This window comes from Pteronotus mesoamericanus, unplaced genomic scaffold (assembly GCF_021234165.1).
Source record: "Pteronotus mesoamericanus isolate MK-2021 breed Mesoamerican mustached bat unplaced genomic scaffold, CSHL_Meso_final contig_192, whole genome shotgun sequence".
Classification (NCBI taxonomy): domain Eukaryota; kingdom Metazoa; phylum Chordata; class Mammalia; order Chiroptera; family Mormoopidae; genus Pteronotus; species Pteronotus mesoamericanus.
The window spans coordinates 1,730,540-1,753,846 of record NW_026555082.1 but is presented as its reverse complement, the minus strand read 5'-3'; the positions used below and the strand labels follow the sequence as shown (position 1 = coordinate 1,753,846).

The window sequence follows — 23,307 nt, the reverse complement described above, 5'->3', positions numbered from 1 at the left end:
CCCCCCGGCCGCCAACTGTTCTCACCAGGCGCCTCTCAATCACACCACCACCCACGTGTTGTCCGCTCTGCCCCCCAGAGAGCTGCCCCCCGCCCCCTGCCGTCCTCGGCGATCCCTCCGGACATGCCCACGACAGGGACTGCGTGGGCACTGCGGTCCTGTGACTTTAAACGCTTTCGCTGACACCCACTCACAGCACCCAGACCACTCGAGTCCCCAGAGACGTCTGCAGGGGGCAACAGTCGCCACCAGCCCACCCGGTGGCCTGCGGCGGCCGGGGGAGAGCACCCTGCCCGAGCCGGTGGGCCCAGGGCCTTGGGCCACACGCTCCACTGCAACCCTTGCCCCCTTCACGCCTCTCTTTCTGTCTCTAAGTCTGAGCTGGAACAGGAGTTTGCGCGTGTTTGCTCGCCTGCTCCTAGGCCGGCCCCCAAAGCTTGTGTGGACACGCCCCGCTCAGCAACAGTGACACGTTTGGCAGCGTCCCTCTCCCAGCAGCAAAGCCCAGGGGGCAAACGGCAGGGGGCCTGACGGGGGCTCACTTGCTGGGGTCTCTTCACTCCAGAGGTAGGGCACCGTCTGCTCTGGGGAGCTGCTGTCCAGCCAGATGCCGAATTGCTGCGGGGACAACAGTGGGAGTGTCACCGTGGAGTGGGGCCCACAGACGTGGGCCCCGGGGATCCGACGTTTGACGCAAGCGCCCAAAAACGAGGTGCTGGGTTTACAAGACACGCAACTCTCCTGCCGATTTCCTGGGGAAAGGAACGGTCAGGAGAACACCCACCTCGTCAGCCTGGACCTTTGCGATCAGGTCTTTGAATGCAGGCAGACAGCTCAGCCTCACGACAGCTTCAGCCTGCTCCACAGTCAGGCCCGGGATGGTGGGCGTCGAGCCGGCTGCGAGGACCATCTCCTTCCCTCTCAGGAAGTGCTGGAATTCGGCGTCGTAGGTGGGCTCCCTACAAGGGGCCAGGGGCCAGGAGGGTCTGTTAGCCTCCTTCTACTGTCACAGAAACAGCAGTCGGGACTGACAGAAAAAAAGAATTTATCCCCCGACTGGCGGGGGCTCAGTGGGTTGAGCATCCTGTGAACCAAAGGGTCGCTGGTTTGACGCCTACTCAGGGCACAGGCCTGGGCTGTGGGCTGGGTCCCCAGGAGGGGGCGCGCGAGAGTTGATCACACATCAACGTTTCTCTCCCTTGCCCCTTCTTTTCCTCTCTCTAGAAATATATAAAAAAACCTAAAAAAAGTTCTCCTGGCCTGTCACGCTCCCAGAGACCTACAGACACCCCAGCCCTGGCCTTACCCGGCCGTGCCCTTCAGCTTGATCCGCGCCAGCAGCATGGCAAAGGTGATGTGGTCCTGGTGCAGCATGCCCCTGGCCACCCGGTTAAACGCCACCTGGGGACGAGAAGGAGACGCCGCTGCTCTGGCAGGACTGCCGCCACAGCGCCCCACCCCTGAGGACGGCCAGGCCGGCCGGGCCGGCGCGCACCTGGAAGAGGTCCTTGGTGATGACCGAGAGGCGCTGCGTGTGGTCGGTGACGCCCTTCAGGTTCGGGTTCTCGTACAAGACGTTGTGGTAGATGTCCAGGAAAAACTGGAGCGAGTACTGGTACAGGAAGTGTATCTGCCGGGGGCAGCGCCGCAGCCGTCAGCCCCCGCAGGGCCCTGCGCGCCCCCCGCCCGGCCTCCTGCCCAGCGCCCCGCCCGGCCGCGTGGTCACCTGCTTCAGCGACTCCATGGTGAAGTAGATGCTGCTGCAGGCGGTGGACAGTGGCAGGTACTGCTGGGACACCGTCTCCACCTCCTGCATGACAATGTCGGTCTCCTCCACCTTCCGCGTCACCTCGGCGGCCTCGCGCTTGAGGTTCTCCAAGGTGGTTATGATCGTGTCGTCGTCCAGGATGCGCCCCTTCACCTCGTTCAGGGCTTGCAGCAGCGACTTCTCCAGCTGCCGCAGGCGCAGCTGGAACTCCCCTGCAGCGACCGAGGGCCCCGAGGTCACAGCGGCACTCGCCCCCTCCGGGAGGAGCACGCCCGGGAGCCCGCGTGGACCCGGCGGGCCCAGCCCCCGCCCGCACCCGGAACCCCAGCGGCGGACCCTGCCCCGCACCTTGGAGTTTGAGGAGGTCGGAACGCTTCTCGTCCACATCTGGTCGCTCTGCTTTAAGCACTTCATTGAGACACTGGCTCTGTAAACTGCTGCGCGTGACTGTGAAGTTGACGAAGGTGACCCGGGAGCAGAGGTCTGGGGGGAACTCCACCTGCCGGAAGCGGGAACGGGACAGCCCGCTTCGTCACGCCAGCCCAACACCCAACACCCAACACCGCCACCCCTTCACGCGCGAAGGGCTTCATTCTTACAGTCGGGTCGCGGGTGGACAGGAAGATGACGAATGATGGGGACAGGTCGATGTCCTGGTCACCGAGCGTGATCAGCACTCTCCCCCCCGTGCGCCGCACCTCGCGGTTCAGCACCGGATTCAAGACGGGATCGTAGCTTTCCACGTCCTACAGACACACAGCGGGTTGGGGCAGTGCGGCGGGGTCCGCCCGGGCGACGGCGCCCCACCGGCCCCCCACCGGCCCCCCGCTCCGCGTACACGCCCGGCCCTCAGCCCGCATGGCTGGCCTGGCCGTCTCGAGCCGCGGGCGGCTGCTTCCTTTAAGAATTCCTGAAAAACCCCTTCCCTCAGTGACATGCGCCAGAGAAATGCTGCACAGGTTACAGAGCATTTCAACCCCCGCAGAAGTTCCGGGGGACGGTAACGGCCCAGACTGAGGGCAATTCTAAGTACAAACCCTGTTTCTGTGGTGGTACTTTTTAAACTGAACAGTCTCAAGGCCTTATCCTTCCTTTGATGCATGGAGTCTTAGAAATTAAGAAACTGTCACTTTGTATCACATGGTTTCATTCCAGCTGCGTCTGAGAAAAACGAAACTGCAGCCCGAAGGGGCGGGGCCAGCAGGGCTGCAGACCTGGACCAGGAGGGGGTTCCCAAAGCGCAGGGCGCTCTCTAGGTTCTTCCTGAAGGCGTCGTCCAGGAAGCTGGTCCGCGTGATCTTGCGGTCCTTGTACTCGTTCATGATGAACTCCGTGGCCTGTCCGGACGGGTCGATGATCAGTGGGTACCTGAGGGCGAGGCGGAGGAGCACGTTGCCGGGGGCGAGCGCCAGGAAGCCGGCGGATGGGGCCAGGAGCGGCGCCAGCTGGAGCGCCAGGCGGAAAGACCGCCGCACTCAGGCGTGGTTTCCAGGTCACTGCCGCAGAGGTGACGACCAGTGGCTGATGTTCCGCCGGGCGCAGTTAAAACCTCCCTCTCTGGGGCCAGGCCCTGCCCTCTCCGCAAAGCACGCTAGGCTGCAACTGCAGTTCCATGTGCTGTCTGCTGCCCTCCGGGACAGCAAGCCCAGGACGCGGGTGGCAGCACTGACGCTGCGGCAGCACCGCGTGGCGAGCCCCGTCACCCCGAACCGAAGTGCCGGGCGCCCGGCGCTCCGGTCCCTGCACCGCAAGCCTGGGAGGCCAGTGCTGTCATTGCACCCGTTTTCACCCAGGAACGAGGAGAAGGAGGCACAGAGAGGCCAGCATGATGGCTCAGGGCCACCGAGCCCAGCAGAAACAAACACGTGTGATCGCAGACATGCGCTTCTACGAAACTCAGGGGCTGCCAGACAGCGAGAGGAGGCCCCTGTGGCCCCCGACCCCCCCATGTGCAGAAGCCGCAGGCAAAATCACAGACACGCGGGCGACCCGGGGCACACCCCTTGCTCGGCACCTGCTGCTCACGCCGTGGGGACGGCCGGTCGGCAGGGACTCCGGCCCCCAGTGGCGATGCACGGTCATGTGCCTGCTGGCCCCCTGACGAGCGACCTGCGGCCTCGCGGTCCCCGGCTAGCACGCTGTCCCCGCAGCACAGGCCGCTGAACACCCAGAAGGGTGTGCGTTTGCCTGGTCGGGCGCAGCTCACACACACACCACCGGCGGCTCAGGCGAGAGGCTGAGCCACGCGAGGGACCTGAGAGTTTGCTCATAAAGTCAAATGACCCTGGAAGGACCCTCACCGTCTTTGTGTCCCTGGGACACTTAGGTGAATTTAAAAGGAAATCAGGGAACGTGCGTTTTGATAACAAGAAAGTACCAAGGGTGCCTGGGTATCAGGGCCGTTGCCGAGGAGGGGGGCTTAGAGCCGGCGACCACCAGGGGTCGGCCTGGGGGGCTCCCGGGACCTGCAGAGTCCAGCCCACCTTCGCCGTGTCACGCTTCACGTCTCACTCTGGTTCTTACATGGAGAGACAAGCAGCAATTTCCCCTGAATGCTACTGCTGGCTGGGTGTTCTCAGTTCTAACATCTCAAGAGAGAGTCTATTACAATGTCCACCCGAAACCCTGCCACCCAGCGCCAGCAGGTCACAGTAGAAACAGGCACCGAGCACGCCTCACACGCTGAGGCGGAAGAACGGGGCAGCCCCTGGCCCTTGGGCGGAGCGCAGACCTGCCCAGCGCTGCCTGCCCGGGGTCCTGGCCACCTCTTCTAATGAAGGGGCGTTGGAATGGAGCCGCTGCGTGCCGACGTGGAGCGCCCTCTTGGGGACGGGCGCCTACCTGTTGAAGCGCTTCAGCATGATGGCGTTTTCAGTGCACAGGTCATCGGCGGGCAGCGAGCTGGCCTGCCAGCGGAGGCGCTCGTCGGCATTGGAGAGGTACTCCGTCCGGGCGATGTCTGTGCGGAACTGAGGGGCGGGCGGTGAGCTGTGCCTCGCCTCCGCCCGTGGGGGGCCGCGCCTGTGTCCTGGTCCCGGTTCCGCGCCCGCCCCCCGCATGCCACTCCCCAGGTACCTGGATGTTGGCCTGCTGCAAGTGATGGGACCACGTGGTAAACAAGTTCTGCCGCATCTGCTGGTCGAAATAACCCGCATATGCGATGAACGCAGCTGACAGGAGACAGTCCCCAGCGATGGTAGACATTTGGTTTTTGAAAGTTTCACTTGTTTTCTCCCACCGTTCGCGTTCAGCGGACAAACTCTTCAGAAGAGCAGTACTCCGGTTCACCTGGAAGCAAAACCCAGCAGGATTTACACCAAGAAGTGCGAGCCGTCCCTGCAGCGAGCACCCCACGGGCGCGCCAGGAGGCAGAACTGCCGGGACGCACTTTCGCTTCGACGGCGGCCAGGTCGGCTTTGATGGCCTGGGCCTCTGAGATGAGCACTGCGTATTCCTCCTTGTAGCGGGCGATGCTGGCCTCCAGGTCGCGGATCATCTGCTCCACCTCGTTGGCCTTCTTCTGGTTGTCCTTGGCGTCGTCCTCCAGCTTCTGCAGCTCGTTGCGCAGCGGCTCCACGCGCTTCAGCATGTCCGCGTAGTTCAGCTGAGCAGGGCGAAGGGGAGCTCTTACTTACCAGCGACTGCACAGGCCGCCTGCGTGTGGGACTCCCAGCTGCACTACCTACCTGTGCAATCGCCCATTTCACCATCGGCCCGCAGGCCAGGGAGGCCCGGTTCACAATCTCGTAGTTGTAGCTCGGGTTGGACATGTAGTTTTTCTTCATCTTCTCCCTTATGGCGTCGCTGCAACAGAGGAGTTGTGTTTCTGAGCACAAGGCGGGCTTTTAGGAAACGGGAATGCAATGGCCAGTTCCCACTTGCTACCCCAGTGACCACAGAGGCCGAGCCACACCGACCTGAGCTCCAGGTGATCCTGCTGCCGAGGACTCTGGCCTTCCCGCCTCCCCCGGCCCCCGACAGGAGACAGGCTGGGGCCCTGGCTGTGCCACAGCAGCGACTCAGCTCACAGGGGTTAAGGGGTCAAAACACCGCTGCCCAGTGTGTGAGGAAGAAGCCCGCCTGCTCCTCTGAGTGGAAATGGCACATGCGTGGCTGCCGTCGCCGAGGCCTGAGCAGCCCCACCTGATCTCCTCGGCAGAGAAGTTGACGATGGTGGGGATGAAGTTCTCGCGCATGATGATGGAGCGGATCTGCTTCCAGTCCGTCGTGCTCTCCCCAAGCAGCAGGCAGATGGACTCCAGCGCCAGCTTCACAGCGGCGGGCGGGTTGGCCATGGACCGCACCTCCACCAGGTGCTGCTTCTTTATGGACTTCACGGCTGCACGGGGGGCGGGGACACAGCCAGCGTCAGAAGGGACCGAACCTCAGCCAGGTGCTTTGGCTCCAGCTATTCAGAGGACAGGGGTGCCAGCCTGGGCTTGGGCGCATTTCTGTCCTAAAACCCTCCAGGACGGGCTTCAGTAGGCAATTTTTATAAGAATCACGAAGATCTTACTATGCTAAGTGCAAACTGCAACATTTCATAAAAAGCAAAGTGTTGCCTTAAAAAGTGACTCACAAATGCCTCCGCGTTTTAAAAATGTCTTTAACTGTAAAAAGAAAACAAACAACCCATGGCCCAGCTGTGGGTTAAATGCTCTAAGTGTGTATTTCATACCATTGACAGTTGCTTTTGACTGGCCCGTGACCGGCTGGGTGAAGGTGTGGCAAACCGCCCTGAAAACGCAGCCAGTGCCTGCCACAGCCGAAAGGGTTTTCCGGCCTGACCTGGTGCTGGCACGCCGTTCACGTGGTTACCCAGCAGAAGGGAACCCGGTTGGATTCCCCTCTAAGTCTAACTATGAGCAGAGACCCAGAGTCCGGATACCGCCTGGTAATTCACCTCATGGAGCACGGAAATGACACAGAACCGGGTCCTGGGAAACAAGTGCAACGTCACCGGGCAGACGGGAGCAGGGGCACAGGATTAAGGCCACTGCTGATCACCGTGTGGGCTGCCAACAGCGGGGGTGGCAGGAACGGGAAGTGACCACCATCATCATGGCCGCCAGGACCAGCGCACTCTCAGAAATGGCCACAAGAGGGCAACACGGCACATCTCAGAGTCTGTCCTGCTGAAATTCAGTCAGGATTATAAAAATTTGTGTTGATGTAAAGCCTGTGTCAGTTTTCTCACGGGAAGCCACGCTCCGGTGCAAGGAGACCAGTGCTGCGGGAAGCGCGCCCTGGAGACGGAGACAGGCTCCGGCCACCAGGCTCCGGGAGCGCAGGCTCCGGGCCGGCGGGAGCGTGGGGGCGGGCGGCCCTCCTGCGGGAGGCTGCGCGGCCTACCGTTCTGGGCCTCGATGACGGCGGGCTCCACCTTGTCCAGGTCCTCCTTGACGCTCATCTGCTTGTCCGCGATCACCTCCTGCTGCTTGTGCAGCTGTTCCTGGATCTCCTGGCTCATGACCTGGAGGGGAGGACGGCTCAGCACGGCCGCCCTGCCCAGCGGCCCCCGGCGCTGGGCCCTGACCCCGGGGGCCGCTCCGCCCCGACCGCCGCCCCCCACCACACTCCCCACGGTCCTCGGGGACCGACGATGCCCAGCTCACACGGGCCGCGGGTCCTGGGACGAAAGACGCACCTTTTTCTTTTCGGCCTCTTGCTGGTCCTTCACCATCTTTTTCAGCTTGTCGTTGGCCGCTGCGTTCTTCACCTCCAGCTCTTGGCTCTTTATCCTCAAGTCACGCCGCAGCTCTTCCACCTGAAGAACAAAAGCCACGGGGGTGGGGGGGGCACAAATCATGGGTCCTCACTGTGGTGACTGCCACCCGGTGCGCCGCATTTTAAAAACACGCGACACCTGGCGCTTCGGTCCCAGACACTGGCCGCCTTTCCCTTGGGCTGCCAAATAAAAATGGCAACAGCCAACACAACAGCAGCTGTCTGGTGTGAACGAGTCAAAATTACACCTATTCTTTTGGTCAGACTAGCAGAAAATAGAGCGTGTTCTTTGGTGGGCCGCAGAATCGCAGCCATTCGTTGACGCATGCGTGAGGTGGAGGCGGCTGGAAACCGCCGCCATGAGGGCCCTCGCTCGCCGCAGCCCCGGGGACGTGCCCTGCCAGCAGGCTACCTGGTCGACCGTCTCTTTGATCTTTCTGAGCCCGACGTTCAGGTGCATCTGCTGCTCCTCCAGCTCGCTCCGCTTCTCGTGGAACAGGTCGGCGTAGTGGTTGATGAAATCCAGGTAGTGGCGGGGCGTGATGGCCATCGTCCGGCCTCCCCGCTTGGCTAGCCGGGCGTTAGCCTGTCGGAAAACGGAGAAGTGCGCCCCCTCTGTGACCTACCCTGCTGGACGGCGGCAGGGTGATGGGGACGTGGACCCGGCCCTCGGGGGCCGCAACACTGAGCTGGGGTCTTAGCGCAGCCTCCTCCACAGTCCCTTAAGCCGACGCTTCCTCCTCACTGCTCTGAGACGAGGAAGGCGCCCGCAGCCACCTCAGAGGTGTCCTTCCCGGGGAAGGGCGATCACAAAGCAGTAATTGCTACGTGACTTTGAGTTACGCCTCTTCTATTGTCTACTGCTTATTTGCTTTTCTTAACAAGTATTTCATTTATTCTTAGGAGAGAAGGGAGAGAGAAAGGGAGAGAAACACTGATCGGTTGCCTCTCACGTGCTCCCCAACTGGGGACCTGGCCTGCACATGCCCTGAGGACAGAACCAGCTACTCTGCGGGGCGACCCCCAGGCCACACCAGCCAGGGCGACTGCTTATTTGCAGTGGATACAAAAACCAGAGACTGGCCAGCAGGTGAGGCCGCTCAGGCTCCCTGTCACCAACTGCTCTGGCCTCCCTGCCCGAGGGGACGCAGGAGGCAGGGTGGGAGATAAGGCCCGTGGCGGCCAGGGCTGGCCTGCACTCTGGACGTGTGGGGGCGGCCTGCAGGTTGGGGGGTAGGGCGGCGCCGACAGGACACCCACAAGCTTTCCCGATGGCAGCAGCTGGGACTCTTCTCTCGGAGTCCAGAGCGAGGGCCAGCACAAGGACAGCAGGTGAGACCCGGCCCCGCGTGCTCTGTCTGAACGTGGGGGCGGCACAGCACGCCCGCTCGCCCGCACGCCAGCTGCGGGGGCTTCTGAGCTGCAGCAGCGAAGCCCAGCCCTTCACAGGAAAAGTGGGCGGACCCCTGGCCAAGGGTCGCAGCGGGCAGTGAGCAGAGGCGACCGGACAGAGGCCAAGCTGGGGCAGCGAAAGGGCGGTGATGGGAGGGATGAGCCGTCACCAGCAGAGGGAGGAGGCGGGAGGGAACATTAGAGACGGCGCGGTGTCGGAGGCGAAGCACCCAGGGTCCCCCCCGGCAGCCCACCTGGTGAAGAGTCTGATGAACAAACACACAGCTGTTCACGATGGCCTCCCGATGTGACGGTGGCTGTGGCAGTTTGTCGTACACAACCGGCATGTAGTCGGGCACAATGTAATTCGGCTTCTCCAGGTCCATCTTACTGGTGAACTCCTTGCCAACTTGATAGAGCGCTTCCGTGGACCAGTCCCCAAACCAGTTCAGCACACACCTGCAGCGGGGGCCCGTGTCTCAGAGCAGCCGGAGAGCGGGCCTGGCCCGGAAGGAGCCCTGCCGCCCTGACCCGGGGCTGGGCGCAGACCGCGTACCTGTTGAAAAGCGCTGGGGATGTGGCCGCGCGGTCCTTGAGCCCCTCGGAGGACGGGTTCATGGTGAAGACGACGTGCAGGTTGCGGATGACTTGGCTGGTGAACCACTTGTACAGCTCCTCGTGCGAGTCCAGCATCAGGCCCTCCTTCTGGGCCCCCTCCTTGCACTGGGTCATCAGCGTGGCGTACTCGTCTCCCTCGAAGAGGCCAGGGACCTAGGACGTGAAGCGGCACCATGCCTGCCTGGTTCTTGTACGTGACTATGTGACAGGCCACACAAGGCAACGGTCACCGAATTACCTCTCCATTGGCCAGCAGCGTATTCATTCGCTCCAGGAACCCGGAATCCAGCACGTTGGATTCGTCCATTATAAAGGCTATCTTTTCATTTTTGCAGCCGGAACGTCTCAACACCGTCCGAAGGTCTTCATCGAAGTCCTCCCCCGTGTACTTTCTGTGGACCTGCAGGAGCGGTGGCACGTTGGGCGCCGTCTAGTCCACGAGGCAGGCGCGGGACTCAAGACCCACAGCTGGGGGAGAGGCTGCGCCAGACCCACCTTAATCTGGTAGACGCTCAACCCGTTCATCCAGGCCACGAAGCGGGACAGAGTGGTCTTCCCCGCCCCACTGACACCGATCAGGAGCAAGTGGCCCTGAGGCTGGCGGAATATTCTGGAACGGCACCAGAAAGAACACATTGCAGGGCTTTATGTTGCAGTCCCCTCTTGGCACTCACGCCCTGGACTTCCCCGGGACCTCATCTACAACATTTCTGATGTGCTGTGGCTGGAGTCTACCAGGTCCAGGGGACGCAAAGATCAGCAAGACACAGCCCTGCCCTCCAGGCACCCAGGTAGGAGGGGCCGGGCTGCCCTCACAGCAGGCGTGCGGAGCTGGGAGGGACTGAGGAAGGTCTGCCTGGTGGAGAAATTTAGGCAGAAGAGCTGGACTTAGACAGCAGCGGGGGAGTGGCTTGCAGGGAGGGCTGAGGCCAGTCGGGAGATAAGCGCGGGGCCGTGTGTCCTGCTCCCCTCCCCCCGGGGAATCAAGAGCTATGCTGGCGAGCAATGGAGCTGTGACAACAGAAAGCCCACCGGTCAATTCTGAGCACGTGGTCTAACACTTCATTAAACAGGACCAGAGGAACGTCCAGTTCTTCTTCGTAGAAGACTTTCAGCCTCGCTTTGACATAATCCCGTAGCTCTTCTTGGTCTACTGGGATGTAATCCTGTAGAGAAAAGACCCAGGCTACTAAGAAAAAATTACTAGTTATTACAGCAAAGACAATTATATTTCTATAAACTAAAAAACTGCTGAAGATGCAACAGAAGGTGTCACTTACAACGAACCAACAAAAAAGTTCACTAGAATGAGATCTCAAACCACAAGAGGTCTTTACAGAGAGAACAGTTCCCTGGATGAGGTCCCAGAGGCACAGAGATGGAGAGACAGAGCACGACGTGGAGGACAAGGGCACCACTGTACAGGTGCTGCCGCCGTCCCAACGGACACAACCAACGGGGCCCCCGTCGCTGTCGCCATGTGAACGACAGTTTTGCTGCAACCTGACAAGCCCATTCGGAAGTTGACTGGGAAGAGGAGCGAGCCCAAAGGGCCGGCCCCCCCACCCCCGCCAGGAGCCGGGGTGAGGGCCTGCCTACGCGACCGCTTCATCCCCGTGGTCCGGACGACGTGGACTGAGCACGGGAAGCGACCAGCTGACCCACGGACAGAGTGGAGCTCAGACACAGACGCGCGCACACGGAGCCGACCATGACAGCGACCCCGCAGAGCGGGGTCGGCTGACAGGCGCCTGGGGCAGGGGGCGCCCACAGGGAAACGGGAAACGAGCCCACAGCGCGCTTCCTGCACAGACAGAACTACTGAGGAAGGATGGGTTTAGGTGCTTTTTAAAAGACAGAGAGAGTGAAAAGACAAGCCCCTGGGAGGAGATTCTGCATGTAAATGAAGACAGACTAGTGTCTTGAGTAGAAGTCAACAGAAGGTTCCAGCTGCACTGAACACAGCTGCCTGCAGGTTCTTGCCTCGGCCAGGCCCAGTGCCCGGCAGACGCGGCCGACGCTCGGGCTTCTGAGCCCCTGCGGACCCAGTGGGAGCGTCGGCTCACCGGGCGCCGCTCCTGGCCTGAGCTCTCTCTGCCCGCCTCCCCCGTCAGACCGGGGATGTTGCTGTCCCCGTGTCAGGGGCACCGGCCCAGTGACACGCACATCTGGGTGCTAACCCACTAAAACTTCCCCTCTCCCGGAGAGTTAAAGGACGGCTCGCAGCTCTGCCGGGAACACCCCCCTTGCTGTTCAGTACGTGGAATGTTCTCACACCAGCTATTCACAACCACCACGCTCGGTGTGAGCAGAGTATGAGCAACCGCAGCCTGGGAGTGAGGGGCGCGGGTGGCTGGCCGTCCCAGCCACGCTCCGGCTGTTTTCCACCCTAAACCCCTAAGGGATGGGCAGCTGCACAGACGAGGAGCTGATTGGCAGCCGGCTCTAACCAACGGGCAGCAGGAAAGGAGGCGCCTCTGCAATGGGGCTGGGGGGCGGGGGCAGCACCTTCGACAGCCAGTTGCTGTACAGGATGGGCCGGCTCATGGCTTTCTCCTTGTCGATGTTGGGGAAGTGCTTCAGAGCGACCATGTCGATATTCTCGTCAGTCCAGCGCCGCTCCTCGTCCTCGACGAGCCTGGTGGGGGGCAGAGCGCACGTGAGTCCAGAGGCTGCGCGCGGGGGGCAGACACCGGGTGTGCTATGTGTCGTGAGCAGCCTTTACCAGAAACTTCCATTTTCCACAAATGGGAAAACCTAAAAACCTGAGCTTAAGACGGCTTATGTAATCTAAAATTTTAACATTAAAGGTGAAAACCCGCAGAACTATGGTGGCACGTCACTTAAGTCCCTCAAAGAGGGCGAGTGAAGGCCGCCGATGTAACACCAGAAGGGCTGCGTTAGCACGGCAGCAGAGCCCCCAGAGGACGGGGCTGCCGGGCGAACTCACCCCCGCTCTGCTGGGCCGCACCGCGCGCTGGCCCTGGAAGGGGGGCCCGGGGGTGCGGGGGTGTGTGAGCCTGGCCCCAGCACCTCCGACCCACGCGAGGCAGCGCAGAGCCTGACAGCCAGGGGAGCCGTCCCCCAGGGCAGGACACCCGGTCCCCGGTGCGACTGCCAAATGCTCCTTAGCTGTCGGGTCTGGAGGCAGCCACTGGCTGCCAGGGGCCAGAGGAGCCGGTGGTAGCCCTGCTGCAGACAGGCCGCCCGGGAACGCGGGCCCAGCCCCGCCGGCGCCTGCTCCACAGCCCTTCTCATCCTGGCATGGGCGACCTGGGTCACGGGAACGTCTCCCCAAATGATTTGAAAGGGGAGGCTGGGTGCTGCATTAACAGTAAGTCAGCTAAGATTTACTGTATACTAGACATTTAGTCAAAGCAACATAAGTGAAAACTCATTAACCTAAAATAAGCCTAAAGTTCTGTGAAGGACTGCAGAGCTTCTAAATTAAAACCACTGGGTTGGCCAAAAAGTTCGTTTAGGGTTTTTTTCTGTACGATGGCTCTAGGAGAACTTAGTTGTCTTCAACTTCATTTGAGGCAATGTTATTAGATTGTATTGTGACAGCTGTCATATCAGCATGTGTTAAAAAAATCCCATCAAAATTGGTGAATTTTTGTGCAGCTGCTTTAACATTGAAGAGGGAAGAAGATACATTTTTGGCATAAGATGCTCTTATTATTTCAAAAAGGTAAAAATGCAACTGAAATGCAGTAACAGATGCGTGCAGTGTATGGGCAAGGTGCTGTGACTGAATGTGTCAAGTGGTGTGTGAAGTTCCTTGGTCCTGACAGTTTGGCCAAAGAACCCTGTGCTGCGGGGCTGCCTTCTGCACTGGGAGGTGCTGAGCAGCGCCCCCGGCCTCTGCCCACTAGAAGCCAATAGCGGGAGACAGCAGACATACTCACAATACCCAAGTCAACAAAGTTACTGGTGAAAATGAAAAAGGTGTTTTTACTTTACGGAAAAAACTGAACGGACTGTTTGGCCAGCCCAATATAAGAAGAAAAATCAACAGGGTAGAAACTATGAAGCTTAAGAAGTTATTGTAAAACAAAGATTGTGTGGAACTGTAAAGAAGGCAAGAAAAGGTCCTGACTTTACAAAATCAGTAACTTTCAAGAAAAAGTGAGAAAGACTCAGCTCTTTGCTGGGAGGCGGACTGCGACCAGGACCCCCACTCTCTGCCGTCGGCCCTGAGCCCCAGTTGTTAGGTGCTCCTCCCCGCAAGTCCTGGCCGCTTGACCAGGCCACGGGAAACTCATGAGATGGACACTGCAAGAGCGGCCAACAGCGAGAGAGGCGCTGCGCCCCAGGAGCGTGGCGCCAAGTCCTCCGCTGGGAATGGGACTGGGACCAGGAGGCTGGCAGCGGCCACGATGGCCACAGGCCAGGGGGTTGCCGGGTGACGCCGAACTCACCAGTGTGCTCAGCACTCTGCAGGGTCCCTACAGGCAACTGCCGCACGTGGGGTCCACTTGGCAGTCAAAGAGGGTACAGCGACCGCCCCAAGGCCACCGAGGTCCTCGGTGGGCAGCCCCACGGCCCTGCAGCCCCGCGCGGGCGGGCGGCTGCAGTCAGTGCCCGGGTGCAAGGCTGCCCGCGCCGCCTCCGGCCCTCCCGCCCACAGCACGGCCTGGCTCCTGCAGGGAAGGCCGGCCTCCCACGGACCCTGACCCGGTGGGTCAGAAGGACTCACAGTGAGGGGTCCGGCGCAAACCGGGCTCTCGACCTCACCTGTCCTGGAAGAGACGGAGGGCTTCGTGCGCCCAAATCCTGATGAGGCCTTCCACAGGCAGCGTCTCCAGCGGCCGCAGGGCCTCGAAGATGCCCCGCACCCAGCGGGTCATCTCTCGGGGCGAGTAGATGTAGTGGGGCTGGGTGTCCTGCGTGAACCTCTCCTGCGGGCGTTGGAAAACGGAAGTTAGGTGAGAACGTCTTAAGGCGTGAAAGGTGGTTAAAAGGTCAAACACAGTGGAACATTTTTATATTAAAAATAAAGAATCTAGGCCCTGGAATACTTAAGGATGAATTAAATAATGTTGGAGCAAGTGGTTAAGCGCCCAGAACAAAGTTAGATCGAAGTTACTCAGCTTGTGTTGGAAAAAGAAATTATGAAACATTCTTCTGAAGATAATTCTTAAATATGTAATTCCTAAATTGAGAGAAAGGCTTCCTCAGCATGATTTCAAAAGCAGAATTGAAATTAAAAGCAGAAACAACTGAAAGAGAAGATTCATAGCAATGACAATGGAACTGCGGGAAAAGAGCAATGACACAGAGACAGAAGCGAACGGAAAGCCGAGGAGCAGCTCGCGTGGCCAGGCGCCACCTGCAGTGCCCAGGCCCACGGACGCCTTGACGGCGGGGGAGGGGCACAGGACCGTGGCACGTGGGGCAGCTCCAGAGAGGCCAGAGGCAGGAGCCTTGTCACCGCGTGCCCACAGCGCTGATGAGGACACAGGCAGAAGCCTACAGGTGAGGGAGGGTGTAGCACCTGCAGGTGAACCCCCCACAGACTGGCCCCTGCCTCCACCCGGGCGCCGTTACGGACTGCACAGTGCCATCCCAGCGCACACGCTGGCACGCGTGTAGGGACGAGGGCAGCTGAGGGCAGCCCGGGGCAGCAGGAAAGCGTGCGTGGCCGCGCTGCATGCGCAGGGGATGACCGCGTGACAGGCCTTGGGGAAAGGCTCCAGGGGGCAGGGGGCGCGGTTTCATTTCCCCACAGAACACCCCCCACCCCCACCCGGAGGAGCAGGGTGCCCCGCACCTGGGACATGGTGTAGAACTCCACCATGGCGGCGGTGAGCGGCTCTGCGTATGTGCGCAGCGATGGGATGAGCCGCAGCATGGCCCGGTTGAAGGTGCCGTAGATCTGCGTCAGGGAGGCGGGCCCCGGGTAGTCCACGTACACCACGGGCACGTGGCGCAGGAACCTGCACAGGGAGAGCTGTGCTCAGCCCCGCCCTGCCCCAGCGCCACGGCCCCCGCCACACGGCCGGCCTGGGTCTGACCCCCAGCGGCACCGCAGAGCACTGGGAGGAGAGCCAGGCCGAGCTGGGGACACAGCACAGGTGCGGGCGGCTCACTGCCCACGCAGCCAGCGCTGCTGTTCCCAGTGCCTCCCAGCGTCGCAGCACAGGGCGGGGGCGTGTGTGTGTGTGTGTGGGTGGAGTGTGATGTGGCCTTCTGTTGCCTTCTTACAATTAAATCCGGACTTGCTGTGTCTAAGCCCCCCTAGGGCAGCTGTGCGAGGCTGGTGAAGTCTGCAGCATGTTACCTGTGGGAGAGGGGCTTTCTCCCGGGATCCGTGGGCGGATTACAAGCCCCAACAAACTGGATTCTCTCCAGCTTCACCCAGGTTTGATCTGAGGTTCGGTAGAAGCCTCCATGTTCCACCATCTGAAGGAAGCACAAGGGTAACATGTTAGGAGCAAACGTGAACGAGAAATGGTGGGGGGCAGGGGAGGGGCTGGGCTTGCAGGGACACACCAACCTGCCGGATGAAGGAGATGACCCTCTGCGTCCCGTATTTATCCATGTCGGGCAGGTTGATTTCATCGCAGAACAGCACCAGCCACTTTCCCAGCTGAACGGGGGCCAGCACGACGCCGTTAGGCGTGCGTCGGTACTCGCAGTAGTGGTCGAACGTCTTCAGCAGGAGCTCGGGCGTGGTGGCGCTCGAGAAGTTCAGACCCACGACCTTCGCAGGGAGGAGGCCCGTCACGCACTGCGGGGCCAGCCCCGCCACAGCGCCGGCGGCCGCCCCCTCCCGGCCCCGTTACCTCCATGTCGGGCAAGGCCCGCAGGGCGCTGAAGAGCGTCATGGTCTTGCCGGACCCGGGGGGCCCACACAAGACCAGCGGCTTGTGCTCAGCCAGCCAGGTGTACAGGAGGGCTTCATGGCGCACCGTGTCCAGTGTGGGCACGACAACGTCGGGGGCTGCCACCTTGTGTGTCTCTACTTCGATCTGAGGCACCTTGGCCTGCCAGGGCGACCACTCACCGCTGATGGACACCTACGCAGAGACGGGCGCAGTCAGCGGGGCTCCGCCTGCCTTCCGCTTCCCAGGCACGCTCAGCCCACACACGTCACAGCTCTCCCGTCGACGCGCACCCCCTGCGCCGCCCACAGCCGGAGGAGAAGCCGCCCCGGCCCTGGGCCCGGCCCTCACCTCGTAGTCGATGATGGGGACGTTGGGCGTGGCGGGCAGCGGCACGGTCGTGATCCTCCTGATGTACTCGCCCAGCTCCGCTCGCATTTTCAGCCGACTGTCGCCAGACAGGGACCAGAGGATGGCGTACACCAGGTACCTCTGCGGGGAGGGGAAGCGGACTCATTTTCTATGGCGTTGCAACAAGAGCAAACCAGACGTTCGTGATGGCGTTGACCCTGAAGGGGGCTCCTGCTGCTCTCGGATCCCGGACGCCATCAGCGCCCTCCCCACCCTGCCCGAAAGCCGGCCCCCCTCAGGAAAGAGTGAACGCCCCACAGGCACATCACCCCGGCAGGGCCCCGGCGCTGCGGCGGCGCCCGTCCCCTCCCCAACCTGGATGTAGCGCTCCAGCTGCTCGATCTGCATGGGGAAGTCGGGGTGGTTGGCGTTGTACTGGGCCACGTTGCGGCAGGCCTGGTGCAGCATGGAGAAGAGCGAGCCCAGGCAGCGGAGGCGGGTCAGGTCCATGATGTGCTCCAGCTTGAAGGCGTGCTCCAGCGCCTTGGTGACCAGGCCGTTGGACGTGAAGTACGGCTGCATGATGGTCGCCGCGTCCCTCTGGATCTGAGAGAGAGAGGAGATGCGCTCGATTCACTTCAGAAGCCTGGTGTGCTCGCTGTGCCTCGGCTGGGCCCGGGAGAGGGCCGGTGGGCTTCGGGAGAAGCAGCGTGGGGTTGAAACAGGAGGAACGGAGCTCTGAGGACCCTTGCTCATCCCCTCATCCTGGTGGTTCTCAAAAACCACACTGCCTGGGAACACTGGCTCCCGCCGCCACCACGGCAGGCAGGCTCCATCAGCCACAGCGGGAAGGGAGACAGCACAGCTCCTTCCGTCTCCCCGTGCATCCGGGCTCCCTTGGGGGCTGGCGTGAGACCAGCCTCTGGAGGCTTGGCTCCCGCAGGTGAGTGGTGACTGTCCCTAATTGGAGCCTCGACACCCGTGGTCCCCCGACACGTGCGCACGCGTGCAGGGGACACAATGACACAACGCCTGGGCTGACGGTGCGCACCTGCAGCATCGGGGATGCGGCCTCCTCCCCCTCGTCCTCCTTGCCCTTGCGCCGGCGCTGGGCCTCGTCCTCTCCCTCGTCCAGGGGGATGCTGCGCAGCCGGGCCAGGAAGTTGTTGAAGATCATGTCCGTGCTGAGCACGTCCTCGCTGAACCAGACCATGCCACAGCGCGACACCGTGGCCAGGGTGGCGTACTTCAGGTCCTGCACTTCGAACATTATCCGCACCTTGACAGGGAAACACAAGCCGACTGAACGGGGCAGGCTTGACAGAAACCACGATGTGAAACTCTTCTGCCTACATACAGCTCGAAAAGGTGACTTATATCTAATTTTTCTACGTTTAGCTCAAGAGTGAAAACATCTGCGGCTCACATCCCTCCACACCCACCGACCTCCATGAGAACCTGGCGGGAGGCCCACGGGGTGGGAGCGGCAACACTCAGCCCAGCGGGCTCCAGGTAGGGAGAAGCCAGGGGTCTGCGAAGCGGAGCCGCAGTGAGCAGACCTGCGGACCCCGCTTGGCTGCCCGCCACTGCCTGGGGCAGGCCCGCCGGGTTTCCACGTCACGGATGGGCTGGGGGCCTTGCCCAGGCCCCAAGCGAGCAGATGGCGGGGCCGAGACGCAACCGAGATGCCCTGACCCCGGAGCCCGGCCCCAGTGCTAGAGGGCCTCCAGGCCCACCTTTCCGACAATGGCTGGACTGTACTGGACAAGCTCTGGGAAGAGATCCCGACAAGTCAAACCCACCTCCGGCCCGAGTGGGGGCCCTTCCACAGCGACCCTGAGTGCTGGGCTTGGTTTCGAAACCTTCAAACCACCGAGGCCGACCCTCGGTGATCGAGGTTCACAGTCGCCAGCTGCTCCGGCCATGCCCCTTGGACCACACCTGCTCCTCCCCCCTCGCACACCCACTGCTAGTGCCTTGGCGAACCCCACCCAAGTTTTACACCGCTACACTGCGTGGCCTCTTCCTGGCACCTTCACTTCTGGCCCACCCGCACGCTGTGCCTGGGCACCACACAGTCCCCACGGGCCCCCTGCTCCCAGCTGCCCTCCTCCGTCGTGACACTATCCCAAGCCCGACTCTCCCGGAGAGCAAGCTCAGTCCTCACCAGGACCACCAGGACCACCAGGGCCCGACCTACCACACCCCGCGTCCCTGGTGGGCTTCCCACCTCCTCCTGCTGCCCTCGCGCCTGCCGGGCGCACCTGGACTGCCACTCCGGCCGTCGGTCCCTCCGCCCAGAATGCGGAAGCCCGCAGGCTCGCGCCCTCATCCCCCCTGCCCTCACCCCCCGCCCCTGGTCTCCACGGAGGGCCACCGCCCCAGGGATGCCTCGGCCGCCCCCCACCCGACAGGGCAGCCTCCGCATGCGCAGCCGCGCCTGCCCCTCCCAGTGCCCCGTGCCCTCAGCACTGTCGCCCCGTCCCGCTCGCCCGTCCTCCCGGCAGGCAGCCCGCCCCAGGGCGGCAGGGTCTCGTCGTGCTGCTGGGTCTGCGGCTCCCGAACGGGGGCCCGCACACGAGGGCACCGCCAGCCCTGCCCACGCCTCCACACCCGCAGGCCCCAGACCCAACGCTCGCTCCCAGGGCGGCCTCCCAAGCGTCCGCTCCGCCTCCCTTGAGCACAGTAACTTCTGAAGTCCTCACTCCAACGCCACCTCACGGGCGGGACGGGAGGTAGAACGTGCTTAACGCCCAGTGAGTCGTGGCGAGTTGCCTGGAAACCCTGCTCCTCACTAGCCACGGGGGTGGGACAAGTCCAGTGTGCAGACGCCCTGACCGATCGGACACTCATCCCCACAGCCACCGGCTCCCGGAACTGGAGCCTCATCCCCGGGCCGTGCGCCGCCAGCGCGCGGGCCTGAGCGAGAGCAGAACCCGACCCTCGGCTCACGTTGGGCGGGAGGCTGAGGCGCTCCCCGTTCGGCAGCGTCAGGAGCTTGTTGTCATCCAGCACCGAGTTCAGGTTCTCCACCCACTCGGGGTCCACGTCGCCGTCAAAGACGATCCACTGGCGCTTCTGGAGCTCACCCCTCACGTTGTCGATGATCCTAGGGGGCGGTTCACACAGCTCTGACTCGAGATCGTCATGTTTAAAGTGCCCGCCCCTCCACTGTTTCTCCAGTGACCATCTAATTGGTTCAGGCTTCGACCAGAAACACTGCCTGCCCTGCCCGTATCGGGATGGGTACCGGGTCCCACGTCCGCCGGGGAACAAACGCCGATCGGAGGGAACTTACTTCCTCAGGACGTGTGTGAACAGCCCGTCGGTCCATTCCCTGGTGTTGGGGTCCAGGGTGCCGTAGAGGTGGTCTTTGCTGATGGCCTTGGGGTCAATGATGTGGGCCACGCCTTCCACACCCTCGAGTCTCTCCAGGGCCTTCAGCAGCACGCGCCAGGCCATACTCTTCCCGCTTCCTGAGGGCCCCACCATCATCAGGCCGTGGTTGATCTGGGTGATCTGGTACAGCTGGAGGACCTGCGGGCACACGGAGCAGCCCTGTGGCCTTCGGGGGGGACGGGGGACAGGCAGGGCCTCGCCTCACCCTGCCCCGCCCGCAGATGGAGATGCGGCCTCTGCGTGCCAAGTGCTGGGCCTGGAACCAGAGGCTGACAGGTGGGGGCGGAGCGGAGTGGGGCGGGCAGTGGAACGGGAGATGCTGACCCCGCTGCTGGCAAGACAGGGGAGACCCCGTGTGGGGGCCGGGCCGTGGGCGAGCTGTCCGCTCCATGCCACACAGCAGCTCTCAGGCTTGTGTGAATAGCACGCTTCTCCCCAGTGAGTCTCACCGAAGAAAGGGAGGCGCCACCACAGTATGCAGAACAGTGTGTGTTAGAAGTTAGGCTGTTAACCACGGTACTGGGGAGTCTTGTAAATAAACTGTCATTGGCATAAACTTCCTCCATCAGCCCTGGCTGCTGTGGCCCAGTGGACTGAGCACCAGCCTGCTGACCAAAGGGTCGCTGTCTGGATTCCCAGTCAGGGCACGGGCCTGGGTTCCAGGCCAGGTCCCCAGTAGGGGGCGCATGAGAGGCAGCCACACAGGGATGTTTCTCTCCCTTTCCTCCTCCCTTCCTTCCCCTCTCTAGAAATAAAATCTTTTTTAAAAAAGCGCACACAAAACAACTTTCTCCACTATAATTGCGCCCTTAGCCAGCATTTTCAGAGGACGGCACTACCCTCGTAGCTGAAATTTACAGGTGAGTTTTGCTCTCTCTACATTCAAGTTAAGAAAAAAGCCCAAATGGGCCCGGGGCGAAGCTTCCCCCACCAGCCCCCATGCCCTGGCCTCTGAGGGCCGTCTGGCAGCAGCCACCCCCCCCCCCCCACCCCCGTGCCGGTGGGTCTGCGAGGCCCCGCCGCACCGCGGTTCCCGTTACCTTTTCAACCCACATCCCGCCGACCTCCTCCCCGTCTCCGTAGGTCAGGTACATCTCCTGACACACCCTCTTCAGCTCCTCCCGCAGCGCGGCCATCTCCCCGCGGTGGTACTGGACGCCGGGGAACACGTCCGACAGCAGGCTGAAGAGCAGCGGGATGTCCTCCGCCACCAGCTTCGGCACCATCGTCTCGCAGACGCTCTGGATCAGGATCTGCGGGGGCAGCGGGGTGAGCTCCGAGGGCCGCGCCCGGCGACCGGGCGCCCCCGCCCTCACTCGGCTCTGCCGTCGTCGGTCTCCTCCACCCGCCCAGGGCAGGGCCTGGCTCGACAGCGCGCCCGTCGTGGGCAAACGCGAAAGGACGGTCAAGCAGCACGAGGGCTCCGTGATGAACATGGGGACAAACCTCCTGTTCAGGCAGGTTCTCTGCAATCTCTCCTTCGTCCACCGCTTCGCCTCGTTCCTCCTTCTCTCTCTTTATCTTCTGAATCCTCTCCCTCTTCACGTTGCCCGCACTCACCAGCACACTCTTCAGAGCTCGCAGCCCGAAGTCATAGTGGCTCTGAGAAGAGAGCTGCTCGTCACACAGCCTAGGAAAGAAAGCGTCTCTAAGAAACCGGCACACTCCAGGCAACAGCTGCGTCCATTAAACCTCTCCAAGTTAAAGAGATCAACTTTAAATGGACACATTGAACAAGTTAGAAAGGCGGCTGTGAATAGCCGAGTCACTCACTTGAAGAAAGGCACGATTTTGTTGGCGAGGACTTCGGCCGTGCGGAAGCCCTGCGAGTACAGCATGACCTGGGCGATCAGCTGCCGGTCGGGCTTGGTCATGGCCAAGCTCCGGAACAGCTTCTTCAGGTTGTCTGGAAGGTTCGACCTGCCCGCGTAGCCAGGGTTCATGGTGATGAAGACGGCCATGTCTGGGCTCACCTTGACCTGCTTGTTCAGCAGCTCACAAGTAATGGGGGCAGAGGCTGCAAATCGGGTGATGGCGGTAAGACTCGGGATGTTCAAAAAAGCACCCATTTCCCCGCTGGCCTTGCAGCGCACGCTCCAGGGCTGCAGGGAGCCGCTCCTGGCCCTGCTGCGGGCACTCAGGGTGGACATGCCGGCTGCCCCGTGTCCACACGCCTGACCCACGCGGGGACGCCCAAGTGTGTGACCGGTCCAGTCCCAGGGCAGGAAAGCCCACTGCTCTACCTGGGAGGCGCTGTGTGCCCCAAGGTCAACGCCAGGCCGGGGTGCGGCCCGATGGCAGACATGGAAATAGAAACCACTCGCTGTGACAGGGCTGGCTGGCTTCGGTCATGGGAGATAGATACCCTTTCCCAGGGTCGTTAACCACCACCCACCATGGAGCCACGTGGGATAATGGGTATCTGCTCCAGAAAGTTGAGCACACCAGGTACTGGTTTATATGATACACTATTTGTTTCAAGAGATCTGTAAATTGTTTGGTAGGACCAGTTACTATTATTCTGGAATGAAGGAAACATTGCAAGTTAAGCTGCATGTGCCCTAGCCCACGGGGACCTGTGGGCAGTCCGCCCCATTGAGCCTCCGCCCTCTGCCTGGGCTTTGTTGTGGAAGGAGGAGGGGCCGCCCTCGGAGCTGCTCTGCGAGAGCTCCTCTTGAGGCCTGCCGTTCCCCACGCTCCATGGAAGAACGTGGAACGTGGAACGTGGCCAAATAGGCAACTATGAAGGCCGGCCCCGGGGTTGGGGGAAAAGGGCCGCCATAGGCCTGACACATGCCTGAGGGGCCACGCCCGGGGAGGGCACAGGGATGCGCGGGCCGAGGCTGCTCTGGGGTGAGACGTACAAACTGCCGAGGCAGGGTCACCTGGGTCCGGCCTTCCAGCTGCATGGGGGACTCACCGGCCTGCCTGCAGGGGTCCTGGAGGCCGATCCCCCCCGCCACTTCCGAGCAGAGCGGCGCCAGAGACCAGAGCGGCACACCCCCAACCCACCCCCCAGCCCCTGCGCTGACGCCGGCAGAAGGGAGCCTTACTCTTGTCGAGGTTGGGGTTGGAGTGTTCCCGCAGCGCCTCCTGGATGCACTGCACCTGCTGGGACACGGCCGACAGCATCCGCTCCTCCAGGCGGTTGAACTCGTCAAAGCAGCCCCAGGCTCCCACTTGGCAAAGCCCCACGAAGATGCGCCCCATCGCCTGAAACGGAAA

General features: G+C 61.9%; 1 protein-coding gene across 1 annotated transcript in view; it reads right to left on the bottom strand.

The window, feature by feature from the left end:
- Positions 1–23,307, bottom strand: part of DYNC1H1 (dynein cytoplasmic 1 heavy chain 1) — a 60,414-nt gene that overhangs the window by 6,000 nt on the left and 31,107 nt on the right. Inside the window, exons 29-64 of the mRNA XM_054567736.1 lie at positions 23,136–23,295; positions 21,856–22,099; positions 21,529–21,712; positions 21,123–21,335; positions 19,982–20,220; positions 19,636–19,792; positions 17,735–17,962; positions 17,059–17,289; positions 16,684–16,824; positions 16,294–16,527; positions 16,005–16,211; positions 15,789–15,910; positions 15,279–15,444; positions 14,243–14,406; positions 12,014–12,143; positions 10,538–10,671; positions 10,001–10,115; positions 9,744–9,905; positions 9,444–9,658; positions 9,142–9,346; positions 7,908–8,081; positions 7,416–7,535; positions 7,121–7,241; positions 5,912–6,107; positions 5,455–5,572; positions 5,157–5,372; positions 4,844–5,056; positions 4,610–4,737; positions 2,983–3,136; positions 2,368–2,514; positions 2,117–2,267; positions 1,727–1,980; positions 1,496–1,630; positions 1,307–1,401; positions 785–959; positions 543–618 (exon numbers count right to left, since the gene is read on the bottom strand). Of these exons, the coding sequence (XP_054423711.1) occupies positions 543–618; positions 785–959; positions 1,307–1,401; positions 1,496–1,630; positions 1,727–1,980; positions 2,117–2,267; positions 2,368–2,514; positions 2,983–3,136; positions 4,610–4,737; positions 4,844–5,056; positions 5,157–5,372; positions 5,455–5,572; positions 5,912–6,107; positions 7,121–7,241; positions 7,416–7,535; positions 7,908–8,081; positions 9,142–9,346; positions 9,444–9,658; positions 9,744–9,905; positions 10,001–10,115; positions 10,538–10,671; positions 12,014–12,143; positions 14,243–14,406; positions 15,279–15,444; positions 15,789–15,910; positions 16,005–16,211; positions 16,294–16,527; positions 16,684–16,824; positions 17,059–17,289; positions 17,735–17,962; positions 19,636–19,792; positions 19,982–20,220; positions 21,123–21,335; positions 21,529–21,712; positions 21,856–22,099; positions 23,136–23,295 (6,124 nt within the window). The remainder of the gene's footprint in view (positions 1–542; positions 619–784; positions 960–1,306; positions 1,402–1,495; positions 1,631–1,726; positions 1,981–2,116; positions 2,268–2,367; positions 2,515–2,982; positions 3,137–4,609; positions 4,738–4,843; positions 5,057–5,156; positions 5,373–5,454; positions 5,573–5,911; positions 6,108–7,120; positions 7,242–7,415; positions 7,536–7,907; positions 8,082–9,141; positions 9,347–9,443; positions 9,659–9,743; positions 9,906–10,000; positions 10,116–10,537; positions 10,672–12,013; positions 12,144–14,242; positions 14,407–15,278; positions 15,445–15,788; positions 15,911–16,004; positions 16,212–16,293; positions 16,528–16,683; positions 16,825–17,058; positions 17,290–17,734; positions 17,963–19,635; positions 19,793–19,981; positions 20,221–21,122; positions 21,336–21,528; positions 21,713–21,855; positions 22,100–23,135; positions 23,296–23,307) is intronic.